This window comes from Symphalangus syndactylus, chromosome 1, assembly GCF_028878055.3.
Source record: "Symphalangus syndactylus isolate Jambi chromosome 1, NHGRI_mSymSyn1-v2.1_pri, whole genome shotgun sequence".
NCBI classification, from domain to species: Eukaryota; Metazoa; Chordata; class Mammalia; order Primates; family Hylobatidae; genus Symphalangus; species Symphalangus syndactylus.
In genome coordinates, this window is record NC_072423.2 from 52,916,489 (window position 1) to 52,938,064 (window position 21,576).

The following is a 21,576-nucleotide window of genomic DNA, read 5'->3' on the forward strand; positions in this document are numbered from 1 at the left end:
TGCACCCAAAATTTGATATGATTTTGCACATACGGAATCTTCACTGCCTGTATATAAGCGATGAGCCAAAACAGTTTTGGAATAGTCTGATGGAACCTCTCTGAAAGATCTCTCCAGGGCTGTAGTACTCAGTCTATAGTTCCCAGTAAGACTTCTGAATAAAACTAACTTTAATTCTTTATAAGCTTTTTTTTTCTCTAGTGGACAGTCATAAAACTCAAAAAGATCATTATCAGAAAAACAGAGTCTCTTTATTGATGAACCCTGTTCCAGGAAAGTAATTGGTATACTGATGGGGAAGAACTTGCTCTGCTGCCCGGTGGTACTGCCCTTAAACCATGGCAGATGAGGGGAAATATGTGCCCTTCTAGAGGTCTCACTCTTAGCCACTGGCAACCCTAGTTTCACCCACTTGGTTGCTTCCTTCCTTATTGAACCTTGCACATGTCTTGGTTATATTTTTGTCACATTATTTTATTGTTTTTCCCACTAACCTATATTTTTTTCAAGGTCTGAGACCCTCTGATTTTTCCTGGAATCCCCAGGAGTTAGTAAAATGTGTGCAGCAGCCATTGCATCTTCTAGCAAGTAAGAGGATAGGCTTTTGTTTCTGATAAATCTTTATACTCCAAATCTTAGCTGAGTGTTCTTAACTTTAAGCTCTCTAAGCCTCAGATTCCTTATTTATTACATAGATATAATAATAGTGTTTCCCTTATAGATTTTTTTTAAGAATAAATGTGATAATACCTGTAAAATGCTTTGCGGCACTTGTTACACTGCATTTCACTAATATTATCAATTATTATTTTTAAATTATTTGTTAATACATTTAATGTTATCAACTATTACTTTTTAATCTTTATTTTTAATACACTTAAAAATAATGTTATCTTGTTATTTTAAATAATTTAATAAATTATTTTTAATGTTATCAATTATTTCTAAATGAGTATTTTTTAATAAAGCCTTTTTGGAACACCTCTGGAAAATCGCTGTAGTATACACTTAAAACTCTTCAAAGTTTATCGATATGAAGGGAACTTGTAAAATCTCCATATTCAGATTGTGATGTATTCTTTAGGTTTATCTTTTAAGGTAATAATATTACTGAAAGTCACAATTATAAAACTGGAATTGTAAGGACTTGTAGCTTTGATTATTCCCAGTTGTTGCCATGCAAATCTTTTTGGACAGAAAAGTTTCTACCAAAGACTCTTTCCAGTATCAACATATGAAGAAGAAGAAAGAAACTGGATGTTACCCATCTCACAGTCTTTCTGATGGACAAAAGGTGAGGACGTTCAGTGAGTATTTATCAAGGAGAGGTAATAGATTATCCATAGAGTACTACTCTGAATATAGTTTGTAAAAGCTTTAAAATTTGTAAGTTTTATAAGCTACCAGGTAATTTTTCATTGCTATTACTTTTCTTCCTGGAGATGTAAAGATTTTATCAAAAATATGCACCGAAAGAAAAAAAGAAATCTACACTGAGCTTACAGGTTAAGGGAAGAACGGGTGTAAAATGTGTTAGTGGCTTCCACTTAGAAGCCATTATAGAATACTGTCCCTACTCCTATGCCAACCCTTTCAAATCCTCAATTTAAGACAAACTGATTTGCAAATGATGTTTATATTACAGTAGGAAATGTTTTAATCTATATAAATGGACACACATAAATGCTGTCACTTCTATAGGAGGAGAGAAAAACCCAGGAAAAGCTCACATTTCCTAGTTATTGAGGTCGGTCACACTTTGCTATATCTAGACGATGCTATAACATCCCAGAATTGTACACTGAAATCAATCAAAGAAAATAGAACCATAGTTCCGCACTCCTCTGAGGTCCCTCTGTGTTCCTTCTTCATTGAAGAATGAAGATTCTGGGCACAGTGTTTTCCTGAAATAAAATCACAATATGAAACTACAGATATAAGTTGAATCAAAAGTGAAATCTATTTTCCATTTACGAACTTTTGACAAAATACTTTGTGATGGCCCTACAGAAAATGACATGGAATGTGTATAACTTCAAGTGTCCGAGACCTTGTTTTAAAGCAGCTGGTGCCCCCACTCTCGGGCCAAGTTGTTACTTATGAGGAGTGTCCATGGTGAGTATAGTAAATAAGGACCTGTACACTTCAAAACTGCTGAGTACATTTCAGATATTCTCACCACAAAAACAAGTATTTGAGATGATGAATATGTTCACTAGCTTGATTTAACCACTCCATATTGTATTCATAAATTGTAACATCACTTTTTACCCCATAAATATGTACAACTATAATTTGTGAATTACAATGAATAAAAATTTTAAAGTGAGACTTTAGATGGTAATTTTAGCTTAAAAAAAAAAGTACCTCCGAAACAGACTTTCCCATAAATGCAATGAAGATATTACATAAAAATCCTAACTACGGATAAAAGCAGACTCGGGGGCTCCTTCATTCACAGAACTGACATTCAGCCAGTCTTCACTGATTTGTTTTCATAGGGCCACTTCTTTTGTGTAGCATGTGTTTAGATTGGTTGGTTGACCCTTACAAGATTGCTAAATATTTTAAATACATGCTTTACTTACAGTCAGGTAGCACAATGGGATATTTATTATAGTTGCAAAACTTAAAACTGGTTAAATAAAATGGTCAAAACTTCAACCTTTGTTTTGTTAACTCAGGTGATTTTCCTCTAAGTAGTGAGTCTATGGTAGTTACATTGGCAACTTGGTTAAAAGTTTCTATAGGGATGAGTACTGGGTTCATCACTCAATTTAGACTTCTAAATTAGTTGTGACATTTGATTATTTCAACTTTTCATTTTTGCAGCTCACTGTGAAGCACTGTGTGATCTTCACTTGAAATATTCAGTCTAGGCGATCTACAGTTAAAGACTTCAAATAATTTTATGGGATGTGAAACACTTTCTAGGATTTCTGTTCAATTGTCTTCTCTAGCAAGAAGCCCAAAACTGTTCTATCAACTACACTGCTAGCTGGGTTCCTTCCAAATAACATAATTATGTTTGATTACAATGAAGTATTTATGTGAATAAATACTGGATAAATCACTTGTTCTTTGGTAAGTGCTATGATGGATACAAATAAATACTTTAGATCCTAACATAAATTATTATTCAAATTAGGCTACATTATTGTATTAAAAATAATGGCACATTTATACAAGAATTGTGTTAATTGTACTTTTATGAAAATAAAAACACACAGAGCATTCAGGTAAGTTTCACTAAGTGTCAGCTTAGAGAATGCTGAGCTGTTCAGTTTTATCCTAACAGGTTTTGGACTAGATAATGCCTGTGGGGTAATGCAATGAGAAAAAATTTTAAAAACAAACTCTGCAATTCTACAAATTAAGAAAGCGTTTTGTAAATATGTTAGTAGAAAAAAATAGTGGAACAAAAAAGCATCATCATTGTAGTGAAAATAATGTAATTAACATAGAACTATCCATCCTTTACTGGCTTACCTGAATAAATTTGACTTTTAATATTATTATTAAGTTTGGTTTTTGGAGGAGGAAAAAGCATTTTTTTCTTTCCTACGAAAGTAAATATCCTCTTTCGCCATCTGGTGGCTAAACACAACATCTTCTGTGTAGGTGAAAAACAGGAGATTTAATAGCCAACTGTGTTTATGCTTTGATTCATCTTACTGAAAAGATATGCATATTTCTTTAACCTATGTAAATATAACTGAGGCAATTTTGTTTTAATGGCTCACAGTCTAGCTACAATATTTCATGTAGGATTTTAAAAAATTAACCAAAGCAATTCTTTTAAGAGATCATTTTCTGAATTATTCATTTTGAAAGTTAAAAATACATGTGATGGTAACAATTTGTTTACCTGAATGCTTTTTGGTATAAAAAATTAAGATCTTAATGAAAACAAAGTCCAAATATAGTCTTAAATGATAAGCATAACTGCTACAATTTCTGAAGTTTCAGTTTTAGCTTTTCCTGTTTTAACCATAGTTATAACCATATGTTGACAAGTCACCATTACCAAAAAGCAGCGTGGGTAATTTAACAGTATATGGTTTAAGTTGTCCCTATAAATTTTAAATAGAATTTCCAATTATTAGTACATTTAACATATATAAATTACTTCATTTCATTAAAAAATTAAAAATGACAATTACTTCATGTTTAATTTCTTTATTTTCTCCAGAATATCTTAATATTGAAACCCAAGTTGTTACTTTGAGAAAGGGAAAGACAGAGAAACATGAAGAGACAAACATTTCATTTCATTTAACTTATGGTATTGTGAGCAGTCACTTTTGTAGGCAACACTTGTTTTCTTTGTAGAAAAGAAATAAAAAACAAACAGCACCATTAAAGAATGCATGATCCCTGAATTCTAAACAAAACACTGTCTAAAAATTTTTGTAAATGCTTGTTGCACTCAGTCACATTTAGTCAGGTATCAAAGCAAGCGTAACAGTATTAAATTGTTGCAGTCTTACTGAATCAACTGCTCCCCCTTCTGAGGATTTTACACACCTTTTCTGAGTTTTTCCTGTGGGAATAATATATTCTTTGGTAGAGGACTGAAGGAGGATTTTACTTTTCTGTATGCTGATATAAAATGTCTATGTAGGTTCAGGGCCTTCGCCCCCAATCTGTTTGTCATGCATGTTATGTTTGGGTTGATTTCACATTTTGCTGTTACACTGTAGGAGTAATACCGCCTTTAAAAAAGGCATTAAATGGCTAATGTCAAACAGATGTAAACGTTCAGAATACTGACCAAAAAAAAAAAAAAAAAAATAGTACAAACGAACACACATTAAAAAAAAAAGAAACTACTGAAAATATGTATCATATCAGGTTTCCATGAAGCAGGGGAGGGAGGGGAATACAGCAGTACAAGAAAATTATGGCAACCAAGTAAAGCACTTTCTTTGAAACATTCAAGAACAGTACAAATACAACAAAGTTTTTCTACAGTCTAAATTATTCTGCAACTATCAAATATAGTACAAAGCGAAATAGTATGTGCTATAAAAAAGCAGCTCCTTTAAATTATAGTAAAAATGCTTTTTGTTCGCTTTACAGTGACAAAGCATGAAGACTGAAGACGACAGGAATTTTATATTTAGTAACATTTTGGCTACATAGGCCCCTGACAGTCTGATTGAGAGTTCCTGTTCTAGGACTCTTCACAATTGTTCTCTGGGAACGCAGATGGACAGTGACTCTGGGCTCTGCATGCTCAGGGGGTCATTCCCACTAGGCAGCTACCGCTGTGCTGGGCCTCACCACCATACAGACGATGCTACCCTAAGCTTGGCTTCAGCTTCTAAAACCTGGGACTTCATCATACCACGGAGGAACTGGAAAACCAGAGGCCACGGTAGGTAACTTCCACTTTTGAAATTGTGCGGGGGTTTGTAAAGGAAATGGGGCTACAGCAACGGGTATTCCTACTCTCGAGTGCATTATAAAGCACCATATGCACCAGCTTGTTTTTGTGTGTTTATTTTGAACCAAGTTAAGAATATCCAAGGTCCAGCAGTCAACTAAACTTTCTATATAGCTCATCCCAGAAACACATACCACCCCGAAGTCTTTATAGCAACCAGGCTCAACCTCATAGGTTTGTTTTCAAGTTTTTTTTTTTCTTCAAACTAGACCTTCGCAGTGAAATATTATATAACTATGGTGCTCAGTTCACCAAAATTTCTGCTATTCTCACTTTGGGGAAGAAAAACATATTTTCATTTTGAAAATGAATTTGCATCACAATGCTCTTATTAACATGCCCATTAACTAACCTAAATGTCTTTATACACCTCAGGCATATGCATATCTTATAGGAGGAGGATTAGGGAATAGCAGTTTTCTTCCTTCCCCTGCTCCAAAAGTGCTACTTAGGGAAATACATCCTTTGTGATTAAAAAAAAAAAAAATTGTATGGTACATGTGCAAGTTCTATTCCATGTGCAAGAATAAAACTCTGTCCAGTAATCAGGATAATGCACACGATAACATTTGCACACTACACCACAATAACCATGTAGTAAATAACATACTCCATTTGCACATAGCAGACACATGTAGAAATCAGAAAACTAAGAACCTACTCAGTCAATTCAAATATACTGGATTTTGTGTGTATATATATTAAATGGAAACCTATAAAATATCTGACCCACATTTTACATCTAAATTTCTCTTTTTCCTTTCCCTTATATTTTAGCTTAAAGATATTAATTTTTCAGTAATATAAACCATATGAGAACACTAGGAATTTGAACTGGAGCAAAAAAAAAAAAAAAGGGCGCAGAAAAATTATGCTAATCGGACGTGGATGATAGAATCCATGCACTATCAATAATTGATTCTCCAAGCCTGTTATGTGAAAAATCAAAACATACAGAAGGACACTTTTCCTTATTCCCAATAAGCAACTTGCAGGCAGTATTCAACAATGAAGGAACTGATAATGAGCTCAGTATCTCATCAGCCTCAATTGTACCTCACATACTGAGTGCAAACGTTCTGTAGACTGGAGTTTCTTCCAACACCATGTCAGTTACTGATGTGATGGGTTTCAATTTGCTGGTGTAGACAGTATCTGACACTGGTATAGCAGTGACTGAATTTGGAAGGAGTTGGCATGCAAGTGTCTGTATTATAGGGGTGCCCCGCTGTGAGACTAAGAGCATGATCTTCGAAATCAGGGTATCAGAGCCAGGCAGACAAAGACACCACTGATAAGGATGCCACCCCAACACAACCTGGCATGCAGTGAAGAGAAAACTAAGGATCCGCTGGAACTTACGCTGCTTTCCTCGGGAAAGGCTGGTTAAGTGCATTGCTAACTTTTTCAGTCATTAGTTTTGCCAATTTTACTGTGAGAAACAGAAATGACAGTACTGAAGCACCAACATCATGGCTACAGCAGCAGGCCTTTCTTTGCTTTCTTTCTAAGATAAAGTACCTCTCACTATCAGCAATTTGTTATTCGAAATGATGTCTGTATCACCTAAAGAATTGGCAACATCACAATATGGAGAAAAAAACATATCATATAGTTGGTTATTATAAAAAAATCACAAGTGCTCTTGTTTTCAGGAATGTAATTTCTGCTCATTCCAGTCAACTTTTAAGACGTGTTTTACGGGAATGTCAAAAAGTTTACAGTGATTAGGATGATCCCATGTGAAAATACTGGTCATTCTTACCCTGGATACAGATGATTCCCCACCCCCCCATGTTTGCTTTTTAAATTCTACAGCCACAATCAATCAATGGGTTAATGGCACTCCACATTTTGTGCTCTGTAATCTGAAGTGAAATGGGCATGGTTGGTTTTTGTTTTCTTTCATCTTCCCTCAATGTGCGTGTGCTTTTGAACTTGCTTTTGAAAACAGAGCCTCCTGAACTACGGCTGTCCTCTGGTATGAGGGTGGCCAAAGCATATGGAATGTAGCTCAAATACTTAACACGCAGACTTATACTGGATGCACACTGAAGATAACTGTTAAGATGCAGTATCCCTTTTTCAAAAGCAGTTCCCCCAAATATGAAGAATGTATTGAATATACCTGAGGGAAAAAACAAAACGTGCCATACCTAGAACAGTTTTTTTTCAAAATAAGGGTTATTTCAAAGTTGAATTATATAGGTTGTAAATAATGAGAAAAGCGATTGTTCTGAAAAATGTTGACACTTTAGCCTCGGGTAGTCCCTTTTATCATCAATGACACTTTTACAAAGATACGGCCAACCTCTGCAAGGTCTGAAGCCAGAATGCATGGGTGTCATCAATAAAGGGCTACAATGATTTCCATCCCCCACTTTTAATATCTAGTAATTCATTAGAGTGAATAGGATATTTACATTATCAACACATTTATGTGTGCATATACAGCATCTTATTTCCTTGCTTTGAAGTTTAGGGTCTTTTTTTTTTTTTTTTTTTTTCAAACCTGCTCTTAAGTTTAGGGTCTTTTTTTTTTTTTTTTCAAACCTGCTCTTAAAAGCCACACATGAAGCTCTAAAATCCTCTGGGCTTATGGCTATTGGCTGGCCAATTGCTGTCATATGATCAGGTGTCAAAGGGCTAGAACCAGATTGCTGGGCATGAGTCCCATGCAATTTCAGATGCAGGACACATTTCACTACCATATGTGTACAAATTCCAAGGAAGATCCAGATATTCTGCCATAGTCTCTGAGAAAGTAAAACAGGAGGAAAGATAATACTCAGGACAGTGGATTTCATTAATGGCATACCTCCTTTAATACATCTTTTGTGATAGGAGTAAATACAAGGAATCACACATTTAAATCAGATTCCCCTTTCTAAATAGGATTTAATCACTGTGGTAAAGCTAGGTCCAGAAAAGTCAACTGTAAAATTCCTTTCTGTAATGGCTCATCTATAGAAAAATGCATAACCACTTTAAATCATTCCTCTCATTCTCCTTACACATCTGCACTTCTGGTTATTAAGTAACGAAAAATATCCTTTTCCTATCTACACCTCGGTTAAAAGAAAAACAAAAATGGGGCATTGACTTGTATACACATGGACAGAAAGAAACTTTCCAAAGCTAGGAATGGCAACTGAACACATAAAAGACATGCCAGTGAGCCATTCAGTTGGGATGCATCCTCCCCTTTATGAGAAATGCAAGAAAATAATGCCATAGAGAAAAGGTACCTGCTCCAAAGCAAAATAAATTAGCATGATAGAAACCACTGCATTATTCGATTTGTTGTTGCTGATGCTATTTGGCTTTTCCGTGTGGAAAAGGGATACTGCATCTTTCACTCAGCTCTTATCGTACAACCAGGCATGCTACACAGAGTTTTGAAGGACCTATGCAGTCGTCATGGCAGAAGGCCCCACAGCCTTTGCACACAATCATGGCTTTCAGCCGGCAAGAGCATTTCAGTTCCAATTCATCTGCATTGCTGCTGTCGGCAAAGTTCTGAACGGGCATCTGAGCGTTCTGACCAGACAAGCCCGTGGCAGGATTGGAGCCACTTCCCAAAATCCCAATGGACTTTTCAATTGCAGATGCTGCCCTTTTGAAACTCGTGCTACCAAAGTGTATCGTTGGATAATTTCCACAGAGCTGCTGTTGTTGCTGCACCTGCATTTTCTGAGCAGCTAATTGGGTAAAAGGCTTTTGTGGCTCAGAAAGCAAATAGGAAGAGAAATCTGCATTTTTTAGCGCAAATGCTTTTAACTGTTCTTTCATTTCATTCTGGTCATAGGAAACTTGTTTCATGCCCAGTTCACAGCTGCTGCTTAAACCTTCCTCAAAAGAAAGAGGTTCCGATTTTATATTGCTACATATGCCCGTGGACTGTGGCCAACTAAGTCTCTTAGTGGTTTCCATGGTAACTGGAGGTTGTTTTTGATCGGATGGGACTTCTGCATTAGGGAGAGGTGGAGGTAGTGGAGGTGGTGGGGGGGGAGGCGGGGGCAAAGCCAAGGGGGGAGGGGGAGGGGGAGGGGGAGGCGGCGGCGGCGGCGGATGTACTAGTGCTTTGTTTGGCATTGCGTGTGCAGTGCCTCCCACCTCATCACCTTCTTTCATGGGCATATTGGGCGATAACATGTTGGCTAACCTTAGCTGGTGAGGGGCTGAGGAAAGACTAACCTCTCCCAATCCCTTCTGTTCAAGATGCCTGTTGAAGGCAAATGCATTACACCCAACTGGGGTCTTGGAAGAGGCCTGTAATAGAGCTGCAGTAGGAATGGGGCCCCTGGCAGCCATAGGCATTTGGTAAAACTGCTGTCTGTGTGAGGTACCAGCGTCAGGGTGGAAGCCGCCATTCTTGTCAACATGAAATAGGTTCTGCTGGAAGCTACACGAGGGGAGCAGCCGCTTTTGCTGTTTGACCTCAGGGCTGTGAACAATTCTGTTCTGCATGGAGTGCTTGTTTAGCCATTCTTGCTTAAATGGCTGGCTGTGTCCTAGCTGACTCATGCCGGAATTGATGACACAAGGCACCCCTTTAACATCTGGCTCCACCAACAATTTTCCTGGTTCACATTTAACTTGAGTGTGTTCTCCTACAGTCCTAGCTACTCTCTTTTTGGGGTGGTTTTCTCGCTTTTTCATTTGGAGTGGTGCCAGAGTCCCCGCCAAGTAGCCCTTACCATCTGGATTTGGAGAGCTGGGCGGAATTTCAACGTTTCTCTCTGGTGCTGTTTTACCCACTGAGGTAGTTTGAAGAGGCAATGGAAGCCTGTTGATTTCGAGCTTGGCTCCCAGTCTGGGCTGTGGCAACACTTTTTCCAAAGGCAGGTTGCCCTGTAGTAACTGTGTCACCAGTGGATTGTTAGCCTCCACAGAGGACAGACGACAGCTTGAGCTCCCTGCACCAGGGACTCTTTTCAGGGTGTCGGTAGCCAAGGAAATAGCCTCTTCCATGGGACTCGAGGTGGAAGCTTTTGCGTTCTGTGTTTGTTGTACACTAGAGGCTCCCTCTGCAGCCGGGGGAGGCAGCTCGGGGGCGGGGAAGTCTTCAGTGTCCATTCTAAAGCCCTTGTCTGCTTCGTGAAGTTCAGATTTCACAGGAAGAGCAACATTTGTTATGAGATTCCTGGGATGAAGTTCTGACACGTTCAAGTAGCTGGCATGTTCAGTTTTGATAGCCTTTGGACAGCTTTGCTCTAGATATTCTTTCTGTTTACTTGAACCCGAGTGAGTAACCAGAGGCTGTCCTGTGCTCCTCATCCCATCATCATTCCAGCAAATCTGGTTACTTGGGTTATACTGATTGCTACAGGTTGTGTCTGCTTCACTTTTGAAAGGAGCTGGGCCACGTGCCTGCTCAGCAAAGTTATGACTGGGAGCAGTCGGCTCATTTAATTTATCTGGAACAAGGGGTAATTCTCGGAGACTTGTGCAGGTGGCCTGCAATGTTTTACTGTCTTGTTTTGCTGCCGAAGCAGCAATGAAAGTGGAACTGTGATCTACACCTTCATTGGCAACTGGCTCAGGCCTGCTAATCACAGACACCTGAGGACACGCCATGGGCTGTACGGATGCCTCTGTCCTCAATGGCCTGCCCTGCAGGTCCAAGCTGGCTTCTGAGCTTTCAACGGAGACAGTCAGAGACAAACTGGAGGTCAGCGTGGTGCTGTGGTCAACGATGACTTTACACGGAATTGATCGGTTTATGGCTGCTGGTGCAAAGCCCCCTGGTGGTTGCTGAGGTTTTCCAGAATTATCTGCCCTGTTTCGAGGCCCTGAATTTTTGTCCAAGCTTTCAGCACTTAATTTGGGAGGACTATCATAAGAGTTTATTGTCAGCATGTTTCCAGTAAACATTGCAACGGTCGGGTGTGCAACCGGAGAGTCTGTGACCGCTACGGAATCACTGCAGCTGAAGGCTGCTCTCACAGTGGTACCCATGGATACAGTGGCCTGTTCTTCACTCCCAGGTATGGCTATCTTCTCAGAAGGAAATCTGTTGTTAATTCCCGTTGGGGGAATCAAGACAGAGCTAGTGGAGAGGTGGTTTGGCAAATTGTTTCCGATGGATGGAGTTGGCACAGAGGTGTACTGAGTGGAGACTAAGTTACTAGCACTGCTGCTTGATATTAGTAACTGCTTATCATCCATGGAGCTTGATATGCTGGAGCCCTCTGTAGTGGCTGAAATGGGAGTGCTTTCAATACATTTTGGTATAATGGCTACGCATGGAGTGTCAGTTCCCTGGATGGTTTTTAACATGCTTATATTACAAGTAGAAATTGTAGTGTTTGCACTGTCAACAGACATTAGGACAGAGGATTTATCAACAGAACTCACAAAGGGATGTTCTTTAATTGCTCCCGATATAGCAGTGCTGCAAACAGATACAGGGACAGAATTTTTATTAAAAAGCATGGGCACACTGCTATTTTCAGAAGAGGTAGATGCAACAATTTTCTCAGATAAATGTGACACAGGTATGTTTTCATCAGAACTATGCACAGATAAGTCAGTGGCAGTTTCTGGAAGTTTACTTGGGTTAAGAGACTGCTGTAGTACAGTGGTGGTCTCCCGGAGGTGGGCAGACTTGTTGCTAGGAGATCTACAGTTTGGATTGACAATAATGACACCAGTCGAACCTTCCATTTTTGTTTCAGGGGTAGAAGAGACTTCTAAGTTTGGAGGCCCTTCCTTTGAGCTGAGTGGAGGCAATCGGGTCTCTTTAGAGGTCTGGAAGAGATGGGCTCGAGCTTGATGCTTTGCAAAGAGCTTAGCCTTTGTCTGCTCTTTGATGTGTGCCAGAGTTCTCGCCTTTCCACCCTCTCCTGGACTTCCCATGGCTCCAGAGACAATGCTCGCTGCAGCAGCCACAGCAGCAGCTGCAGCAGCCTCTCGCTGGGCCCGAGCTTGTTGGGCCCGGGCCTTGATATCTGCGAGGGTCCTGGCTCCTGTGTTCCTCCCGCCACTGACAGATGTGCTAGTGGATGCTCGAGACTCAGGTTTGGAGACTGGTTGGCTCTTGATTATAAAAGGTGGCCCAATTTTGGAAAGCTGAATCTAAAAGGAGGAGAGAAAAAAAAATATAATGTGCTTCATACATGATCACAGAGGAGGCACGTAGAATGTGATAATGCAAGGGAAAAGACTAGCTGCATTCTCTCATAATATGCCATGAACTACACCTAAATCCCTGGATGCACCTTTAGGGCATAAAGAAACAAGAAACCTAGTATGAATAGAAAAAATTAAGTTTTTAATCTGTTTTTTAATCTACAAAAACATCCATTATAACTTCATTTGGTATGGAAATGAAGCATCTTCTTAATGCATCATACAAATGGATACAAAATTCATGCTTCTAGAAGTGAGGTAGGCTAAAAAGACTTCGAGATATTTAATTTTAAAATATCTTTTTTAGTGGCATAAAAAAGTGGAACTTCAACTCTATTTGAGTTTGTCTGTCTTAATTTGACCCAAAGCAAAAAGCCCTGACCGAGATGTTGACAACTAGAATTCTCATTTTGACTTTACACAAAGGAACTTTGTGATCCTAGGCTAATCACTGTGTACCTCACTTTCTCCAATAACCTCTCTGAGCCAAGAACGCTATGATTTTTATGCACTCCCATGCTACCTTGCATGCTGCTTTATACATATATGATAAGAGCACAAGAGAAGTTTGTAAACTCAGTTGTAAAATGAGACTAGTTATTTCTGGTCTATTTCCTTCAAAGAGCTGTTTTAAAGATGGAATGAGACTACATTTGTCAGAGTGTTCTGTTTTCCAAAGGGACTGTATTATCATTACATTTGCATAAAGGCAAGGGAAACTCTGATTTTCTGTCTCTAAAGGATTTATGCATTGGACAGTTTCTTTTGATATTGGTAATCCATAATCTGCTCAATTTTGTAAACGTCCCAACCCATACTGTTTACCAATTCTTGGTAATTAAGAGACTCACAGAGTCATCACCAAATGCATGAGGCACAAGGTCTAACAGCCAGCATTCCATAGCAAGGCTGTGTCGCTCTAGTCACTAAAAGCATTCTTAGTCATGGCTGTGTAGAGCTGGAAGGACTCTAGTTGACGTCCCTCATTTCACAGTTGAGGAAACTGAGGCTGTGCAGGTAAAGTAGTTTGCCTTGGGATCAGATAACTAGTGAGTGACTAGAGCCTTTGGACTTTCCATTCGGTGTTGTTTCCATGTATTCTGTTTCCTTTTTCTCCAGATTATACATATCAATTTAGAATTATACTTTGGAACTTTGATAGATGAAATTGTCTTCCTGAGCTATCTTGTTTCTCATTTTCAAACTGCTTGTGAAGTCCCTCTTCTATTCCAAAGGCCAAAAAAAGAAAAAATAGTTTTGAGGAGAAGATTCAATTTGCTCTTTTAGTATTTCTCCTATGTAAAAAATTAAACATATTTTAAATAAACTTAAATATCCTTAAGCAAGAGCTCTTAAGACCAAACATCAAATATTCTTGTAGTATTTACCTTTTTTCAAATCAGTGCTTAATTTATTAATTAATGTGCTCAATAATATGGCAAGATAGTAACATCTTGCAAGATTCTGACATATCACAACCAGGATACTGACATTGATACAATTAAGATACAGAACATTTCCATGACTACAAATTTCCCTCATGTTGTTATCTATCTATCTTTACATAAAGTCCATATGACTTTGAAAATAAGCTTTTGACAGACTGGCATGTTTAAAAATATCTCCTATGAAAAGTTTATATTATTATTTCTATTGCTTCAGAAATTAAAATGCATAATAAGTTTTTAATTGAACTTAATGCTCATCTTTTACACCTCTAGAATCTTGCTTACTAGAGACCGCTTTATTAAAAAGAGTAAGTACAACCATAATTTTAAAGTCAGCCTGTGGAGAACCTGAGTCATATATAAAATGAAAATTTTGTGGATTTTATATCTACATATACAGCATAATATTTTTAATTTAAAAAGCTTGAGATGTTTATAATTCTAGACCAATGCTATGATGGAATAATCCACTTTACTGTACAACAGTATAAATGCACTTAGATAAAAGCATCAAGTCAGTATAAATGACAGAGGGCAGAAACTTAGAAAAAATTACACTGGGTTTATGGTGTAAGTTCCCTAAAGAACTTTTATAGAAAACTAAATTATCTTTCACATTTTCCCAGGTTTACATAGGTCTCTGTCCTACACCTTGAAATCCCCTTAAACCCAGGTGTCCCAGTGGCCTGGAGACATTTCCAGGCCCTATTCTCTCTCAATTCTTTTTCCTTTAATGCTGGGTCTAAACATATGCATGTATCTAAACTGCTTTTATGAATTCAATACACAGTCATAAAGAGGATCATTTACTATTAGAGGATTAGATTATAAATTGCTGCATAAAACCTAGAAGGAAGAAACTCTAATTATTCTTGAAAAATTAGGCTTCTAAATAGGAAAAGCCTATCTATGGAATTGCCTTTTGTTTATTTAATACCATACCTTGAGAGGGGGAACCCTTGGTTCCTCTCTTGGAGGCTGTTCTTTCTCAGGTGGGCTGCTAGATGATATGTTCCGGGTTGACTGATCATCTTCTATCCTAGCTCTCTTTTCCTTACAGATTCCAAAGCTGTGTTGCTCTGCAGTTTTCCTCTTTGATATCTCTGAATCTCTACTTTCATTTCTTATCCCATCAGGTGACTTGGAGGGCTCTGATGACTTGGAAGTATGTAAGGTTTCTAACCGACTCTGTGTACTCCCTTGCTTATGTGTTTTATTTCTAGAGCCTTCTGAAAATGAAGCCTTATCCACTGATGAGATATATTGCTTGTCCTGTAATTTAGCAGATGGAAGCTCATTTCCCTTATTATCTGTCCCTTCAGAAAAGACAGATAATTCCAATGGTGAAGGTAACACTTTTTTTTCTGTTCTTTGCAGGACGCTATGATTTTTAACTTTTATCATTTCAGTAGAAGCAAGTTCTGGAATCAAAGCAGGATAGGGCTTCTCAGTGTCAACATGTGATTTACAAGTTTGCTGACTCAGGGTCTTATTGTGCAAATCTTCAGATGGAAATGCTTCAGGAGCAATGGAAGAAGAACTCATCATGATGGGTTCGGGAGTATTAGATAGACTCTTCTGCTGGGAGGTAAGGTTGTCTCCCAGAGGTTTGGCAGTGGCGGAAGACTCATCTTTCTGTGGGGAGAGCGGCTCTTCAGATACAGAAGGTGACTTTCTTTGCTGATGTGCCATTCTCTCATTTATGGAAGAGTTGGAAATTGGAGATGTTTCTGAAGGAAGTGGCAAACTGGATACAAAAGTGGTCTCAGAGGTAAGAAGCATGGAAGACACTGAAGAAGTTTCTGATGTTAAAGGTAAGTCAGACATTGGTGAGGTTTCTGATGTTAAAGGTAAGTTGGATACTGGTGATGCTTCCGATGTTAATGGTAAGCTGGACATAAGAGATGCTTCTGATATTTCAGGTGAAGTGGATATTGGAGATATTTCTGACATCAAAGATGCATGAAAGTTTTCATCAGTGGAATTTCTCTGGTTGTATTTGTCTGTATTTTCAGTGCTAGATACCTCAGAACAAAATGTTGTCTCAAGGGAGGCTGGAGTACATGATTCTTCTGATGTGGACTGTGTTTCCCCTCCTGGAGAAGGCAGGCTGGTACAGGCTCCCTCTGGGCTCTCAGAAGTAAAGGACGTTTCAGAGATGCAGGCGTTTTCTGAAAGCTGTTCTTCAGGGTCACTCTGTAGCTCCATATCTATAGCAATTCCTTCATTTGGAAACTGGCCTTCTAGAGAAGATGACCCTGTTTTTATTTTGGGGGTACTGGTCTCTACTGCAGTTTCTGACTCCTTATGTTCTGTGTCACTGACATGAGTCACAGATGAAGTGGAAGGAACAAGAGAGTCACAGACTTCTAACTGATCGATAACAACTGTCATTTCTTCCTGGGGTGATTCTGACTTCTCTTCTATCTTAATTTCAATATGAGGCAAAGTTTCTAAAACATCATTCATCATAACACAGGATTCCAAGTTATCTTCAGGAGGTGCTATTTGGGGTTCTTCATGAGAATTGGTCAGACTTTCAGCCTCCTTAGAAAATTCAGGTATTGTCTTATGATTTTCATCCTGGCATTCACAGATACTAGTCTCTACCTCTTCTGCAATTTCCTCCTGAATTATAGATTCTTCGGGGATCAAGATATCCTCTGACTCTGATTCTGCCATTATATCTTTAGCTGGAATTTCTACCATAGGGCAAAGAGTAGCACAGAAACCAGGCTCTGGAGAAGCTGGGCTTTTCATGCTTTTTGGCTGTTGTTCTGCCAAGGGTGTCTGTGCAGAAACTGGAAGGCCAGAAGTCCCACATGAAGAACTACTTTGAGCTCCAGCATTGTTTGGTCCAGTAGTGAGCTTCACAGATTCCTCTCTTGACATGCCCAGCCTGTACAGAAATTAGAGATAAATTATTGCTCAACCACAAAACATAAAAGGTACAACTGGGATCTCTCATGAATGTAGCATTCAATAGAAGTAAATGCATCAAATTACATTTATAATCATTAACATGTTTAATTTATGTAAACCAGTTTATAATGATGATGTTTCTTTGCTGCTTTTATAATCCCAACTAATACTCTGCTTTTGGTTAAGAACAGTCTAGATTTTTATTTTGTAAAGCAAGGAGATATGAGCCTTACCAAGTGTTAGTAAAGCAATATGAAAATTACATACAACAAAGTATTAGAAAATATTTATAATCACTAACATGCTTAATTTATGTAAACCAGTTTATAATGATGATGCTTCTTTGCTGCTTTTATAATCTCAACTAAAACTCTACTGCTGGTTAAGAACAGTCTAGATTTTTATTTTGTAAAGTAAGGAGATACGAGCCTTACCAAGTGTTAATAAAGGAATAAGAAAATTACACACAACAAAGTATTAGAAAATATGAGCAGAAAAGCAAAATAACATATAAAATATATATTTTTTAATTCCGCAAGTAGAAAGATGCTCTTATAATAGAAAATTATATAGTTTTCGGAGGATACAAGAGAATCAAGAAATTAAGATCAACGGAAGATGAATGAAATTCATCAAATTCTGAAATTGAAATGAGTTCCAAAGATTGGTTTTCTTAAACTAATCTATCTAAGAAGTATTACTCAATCACCTTATTTTGGCATCTAACTATCTAACCTAAGACAACATGCAAATTTCATTAAAGAATAACAACATATTTGGGGTTATCAAAGTTATTCCACCAGCTTACATTTCTGTGAAGCAAGACTTTTAAATTCTTTTATGCAGATCTCTTACTGTAAAGATATTCCATACATGATAGGTATAGAAAATCAAGAAATAATTGAGCATGATGTTCAGGTCTTAAGGCAAATCTAATCAGAGTTACAATCAAGGGTACTGTAAATCACTGTTTTCTATCAGATAATTTACATTGTCAGCATCAGATGGTAGAGAAATATGCTGCTCTAAATGAAGTTAAATTAGGGTACAGGCAATGAGAAAGATAAGCAGGAGAGAGAACATTTCCAGAGGAAAAAGCACATTTAAGTGAAGAAATATAGTCATGGTAACATTGATGCAAACAATACCTCAGTGAAAACCACTTTAACCTTTGCTTTTTAAAAATCCTCAATGTGAAAGGGAAATAACGCCGAATACGGTTTTTGGGTATTTGGCCATTGCCTTCTTTATTTAAATTCAGAAATCTCTGAAAAGGCAGAAAATACTGCCTTCATAAATATTCTCTTTCCTTTCAATGTTCTCTAAGATGAATTCAAACTAAGCTACAATCTATAACTATACTATACTGAGAGTATCAGAAAAACAACATTACAGATAAATTTAAAGCAGAATAATCTGCAAGAAATAAGGTTCCTTGGGACTAGCTCAAGCAGAGGTACCATTGATACTAGAATAAGTATGTAACATTCAGAAATCTATCCACTGGCAGCCAAATTTCTGCTAGTTGGTTAATAATATTATTAAATGTACATATAGGTAAGTGTATATGTACAACAGCACTGTATAAAATATGCCCATGTCAACATTTTCTTATTTTCATGGAAAAATAGATTTAAGATTGCATAAGGCATAGGAGGAAGATGTTCACAGTTCCCCATACTACGCAAAGGAAAACCCTGGCCTCCAGAAATCTACACACAAGTTCACAAGCCAAGCCCTGTAATAGTTAGCATTTATACAAGTGATGTAAACCAAATATAGAATAATATTATATTACAAAGAGATTAGGCAAGTGAGAATCATAATAAATATCTAAAAAAATTGGAAACTAAATCAGACAGATCTTAACTGGACATTAGTATGAACGTTTAGACACATTTTTGAAAAAGCTTAGAGCAATGAAAAGGCACGTGGTGTCAGTCAACTAAAAACTGTCTGGTGGTAGGGGAATAAAGGTAACCTGGGAGCAACAAAATGAGAAGGGCAGTCAATGAAATATTTAAAATATATCTGCCATGCAATATGTAATGAAAGATAAAAAAGATCAAGAGACAAGTCCAGTGATGTGAGAGGACAAAAGCTACTGATAAACCACCGCAAAAAAAGGGCTAAGTAGAAGCATGTTTTGTATTCAGAGCTTGGTGATGGCAATGAGGGGGTCATGTTTATTAATAATATCATAGCTGTCACCTTCTAGGGAAGGGGCCCTAGATCTGATATCCAAGGGAATCCGGAAAGCCCCTAAATTTCATGCAAAAATTGTGCATGTGTGTGAATTTTTCTGAGAAGGATTTGCAGGATTAAGACCCCAAGCAAGTTACTTAACCTCACTGTTATAAACCTGGGAAAATTATTTAGCTTCACTTTCCCTCAGCTTCCTAATTAAAAAAAAAATTATGAATAATGGTATCCATCTTATGGAATTATTGGGAGGATTAAATGAAATATTTGCAAAGCTCTTAGAAACATATCAGAGCCAGTGTATACTCAATGATTATTTGTTGCATGAAAGAAAGCTCTCTGTAATTTAGGACCCTTGAACTGAGGCTCTCTGGGGCAGAGCTTAGGTAGTCCTACAAACAATTGCATCCCTGGCATCCAGGAGAGTGTCTGGCACAGAGGAGATGTTAGATAAATACATTAAATTAATAAAAGAATGGGTCTATCACTAAAAAATTAAGAACCAATGCTTTGGAGGTACTATCTCAGTTATGCTTCTGCCGTTACCAAAAAGAGAGCTCCCAGCATTTTCTTTCACAGGCAAATGGAGAGGGAAGAAGGCTCCTAAGTGGTCTTTAATCTTATTCTCCAGGGTTCTTAATCCTGCTGGGGATCAGCTTGACCTGGAAAGCTTCTAAAACACAGACTCCTGGGCTCAACTCCTAGATTTTGATGCAAGCAGGCTTGAGTGATATTGTTGGTGACTTCATGTGAAGACATATAACTAGCTTGTCACATTTTTAATGTTTGAGAAAAGACATTAATTATCTCTATTTGGCTTTGCTTAAAAATATATATATATATACCCTGGCACAGCAATTGAAAACAGGCCTTCCTACTCAAGGGGACTGCCATTTAGGACAATTCATGGAGGCTAGCATATTCTGAGCACCCTACTCCAAGCGGTCTGTTTGTTAAGTATCTGATTTCTTTACATAAAGAGCTCTCACATGAGACTCCTTCTGGCATGTCTTTCTTTTCCCCATTTACAAGTGTAATTTTGTGAAATGAGATCACATGACATAGGTCGTGTTACCTGCAACCACCTATGTCCTTTACACAAAATAAAAACTTTCAAGTATTGATTTGTATGTGGGAGCTGGAGCATAAGTTCCTCTAAGGGGGATCTGAAGTGACTGTCAATAGTAAGTTCTTAAACCCCTCCTTTTTTAGGGATCTCATTGTCTGAGACACTAATATTGCCCAAGCAGAATGTGCCTCTGTTAAACATGAGGCAAAGGTGAAACTGCTTTCAGGGTTAGTTCATTTGCTACCATGCTATGATGTAAACGCTCATGTTACTTAAAAAAAGAAGCACACATACACATAATAAATTAAGGACAGATTACATTTGAAGAGGAAGATAAAGCAAAAGATAACATCTCAGGGTCTCCCCAAAACAAGGACTAAACAAAGATTAAAATGCATTAGACACAGTCAATAATTTTAGAAAAGTGTGAGAATTAAATACATGCCTAAAATTATTTATCTATAAAGCATTAATTCATGAACATACTTGAAAACAGGAGAATTTTACTCATATCTATTAAGAAATTCAAAAGTGACTACTTTAAGATTTTATGTGCTATTTTCAGCCCAAAATAAAATTTCACGAACAAGTTATAAACCCTTGAAAATGCATTTTTTAAAAATTTAGGTGCTGATATCCCACTATAATTTCATCTGCAATTTCTTACACTGAGGGACTATTGCCTTTTATCACAGGTTTATTAAGTTTTACAGCATATGAGTGTGCTATGTGATGCAGAGAATTACATTTTCATTTCCTTCTCAGAGAAATGAGAAAAAATACTCTAGTACTTACTTTTCTCCATAAAACCTCTCAAAGAATTTTTCTTTCCAAGGTTCTGTTTTCTTTTCCTTCTCAATTTCTTGCCTTATCCGCAACTGCATTTCTGGGGTAAACTCTCCTAAAAAGAAAATGCTAATGTATTGAATAAATGTGGTCACATCTTTTGCCAATTAATAAAGAAAACATGTAATTCATCTGAGTAAACTTTTATGGATCTTGAAAAGTACAAGGACAAATAATGATAACATTTCTACATATTCTCTTTTCATGAACATCACTCAAGATGTTCATAAAAATGCTAAAGCTAAATGCTTTAGAAGAACGCTAAAGCATTTAGCAAATGTATTACCTGCTAGGGGCTACAAATAAAAGAGTGTATATTCAGTGTCCTTAAGGAAATCAGTCTGCTGGAAATAGACTATAATACAATGTATAAAGCCCTGGATAGGTCATAATAATAAATGTGGTGAAATATAGAAAGTAAAGCGCTTAATGCTGCCTAGGTCGATTAAGGAGGACCACATATAGGAGCTGACTCTTGAGTTAGATTTTGAAGGTTGCTCAGGCTT

The 21,576-nt window shown here is 37.6% G+C and overlaps 1 protein-coding gene across 9 annotated transcripts in view; it reads right to left on the reverse strand.

Annotated features, from left to right (window-relative positions):
• Positions 1–1,694: 1,694 nt before the first annotated feature.
• Positions 1,695–21,576, reverse strand: part of ASXL3 (ASXL transcriptional regulator 3) — a 176,880-nt gene continuing 156,998 nt past the window's right edge. For 8 of the 9 annotated variants that reach the window (XM_055234982.2, XM_055234990.2, XM_063609976.1 and 5 more), the window contains 3 exons: positions 21,020–21,125; positions 14,974–16,930; positions 8,036–12,529 (listed from right to left, as the gene is read on the reverse strand). In XM_055234982.2, the coding sequence (XP_055090957.2) occupies positions 8,816–12,529; positions 14,974–16,930; positions 21,020–21,125 (5,777 nt within the window). In that variant the 3' untranslated portion in view covers positions 8,036–8,815. Of the gene's footprint in view, positions 1,905–8,035; positions 12,530–14,973; positions 16,931–21,019; positions 21,126–21,576 lie in introns of those variants that run through there. The other variant, XM_063610251.1, reaches the window with a different exon arrangement.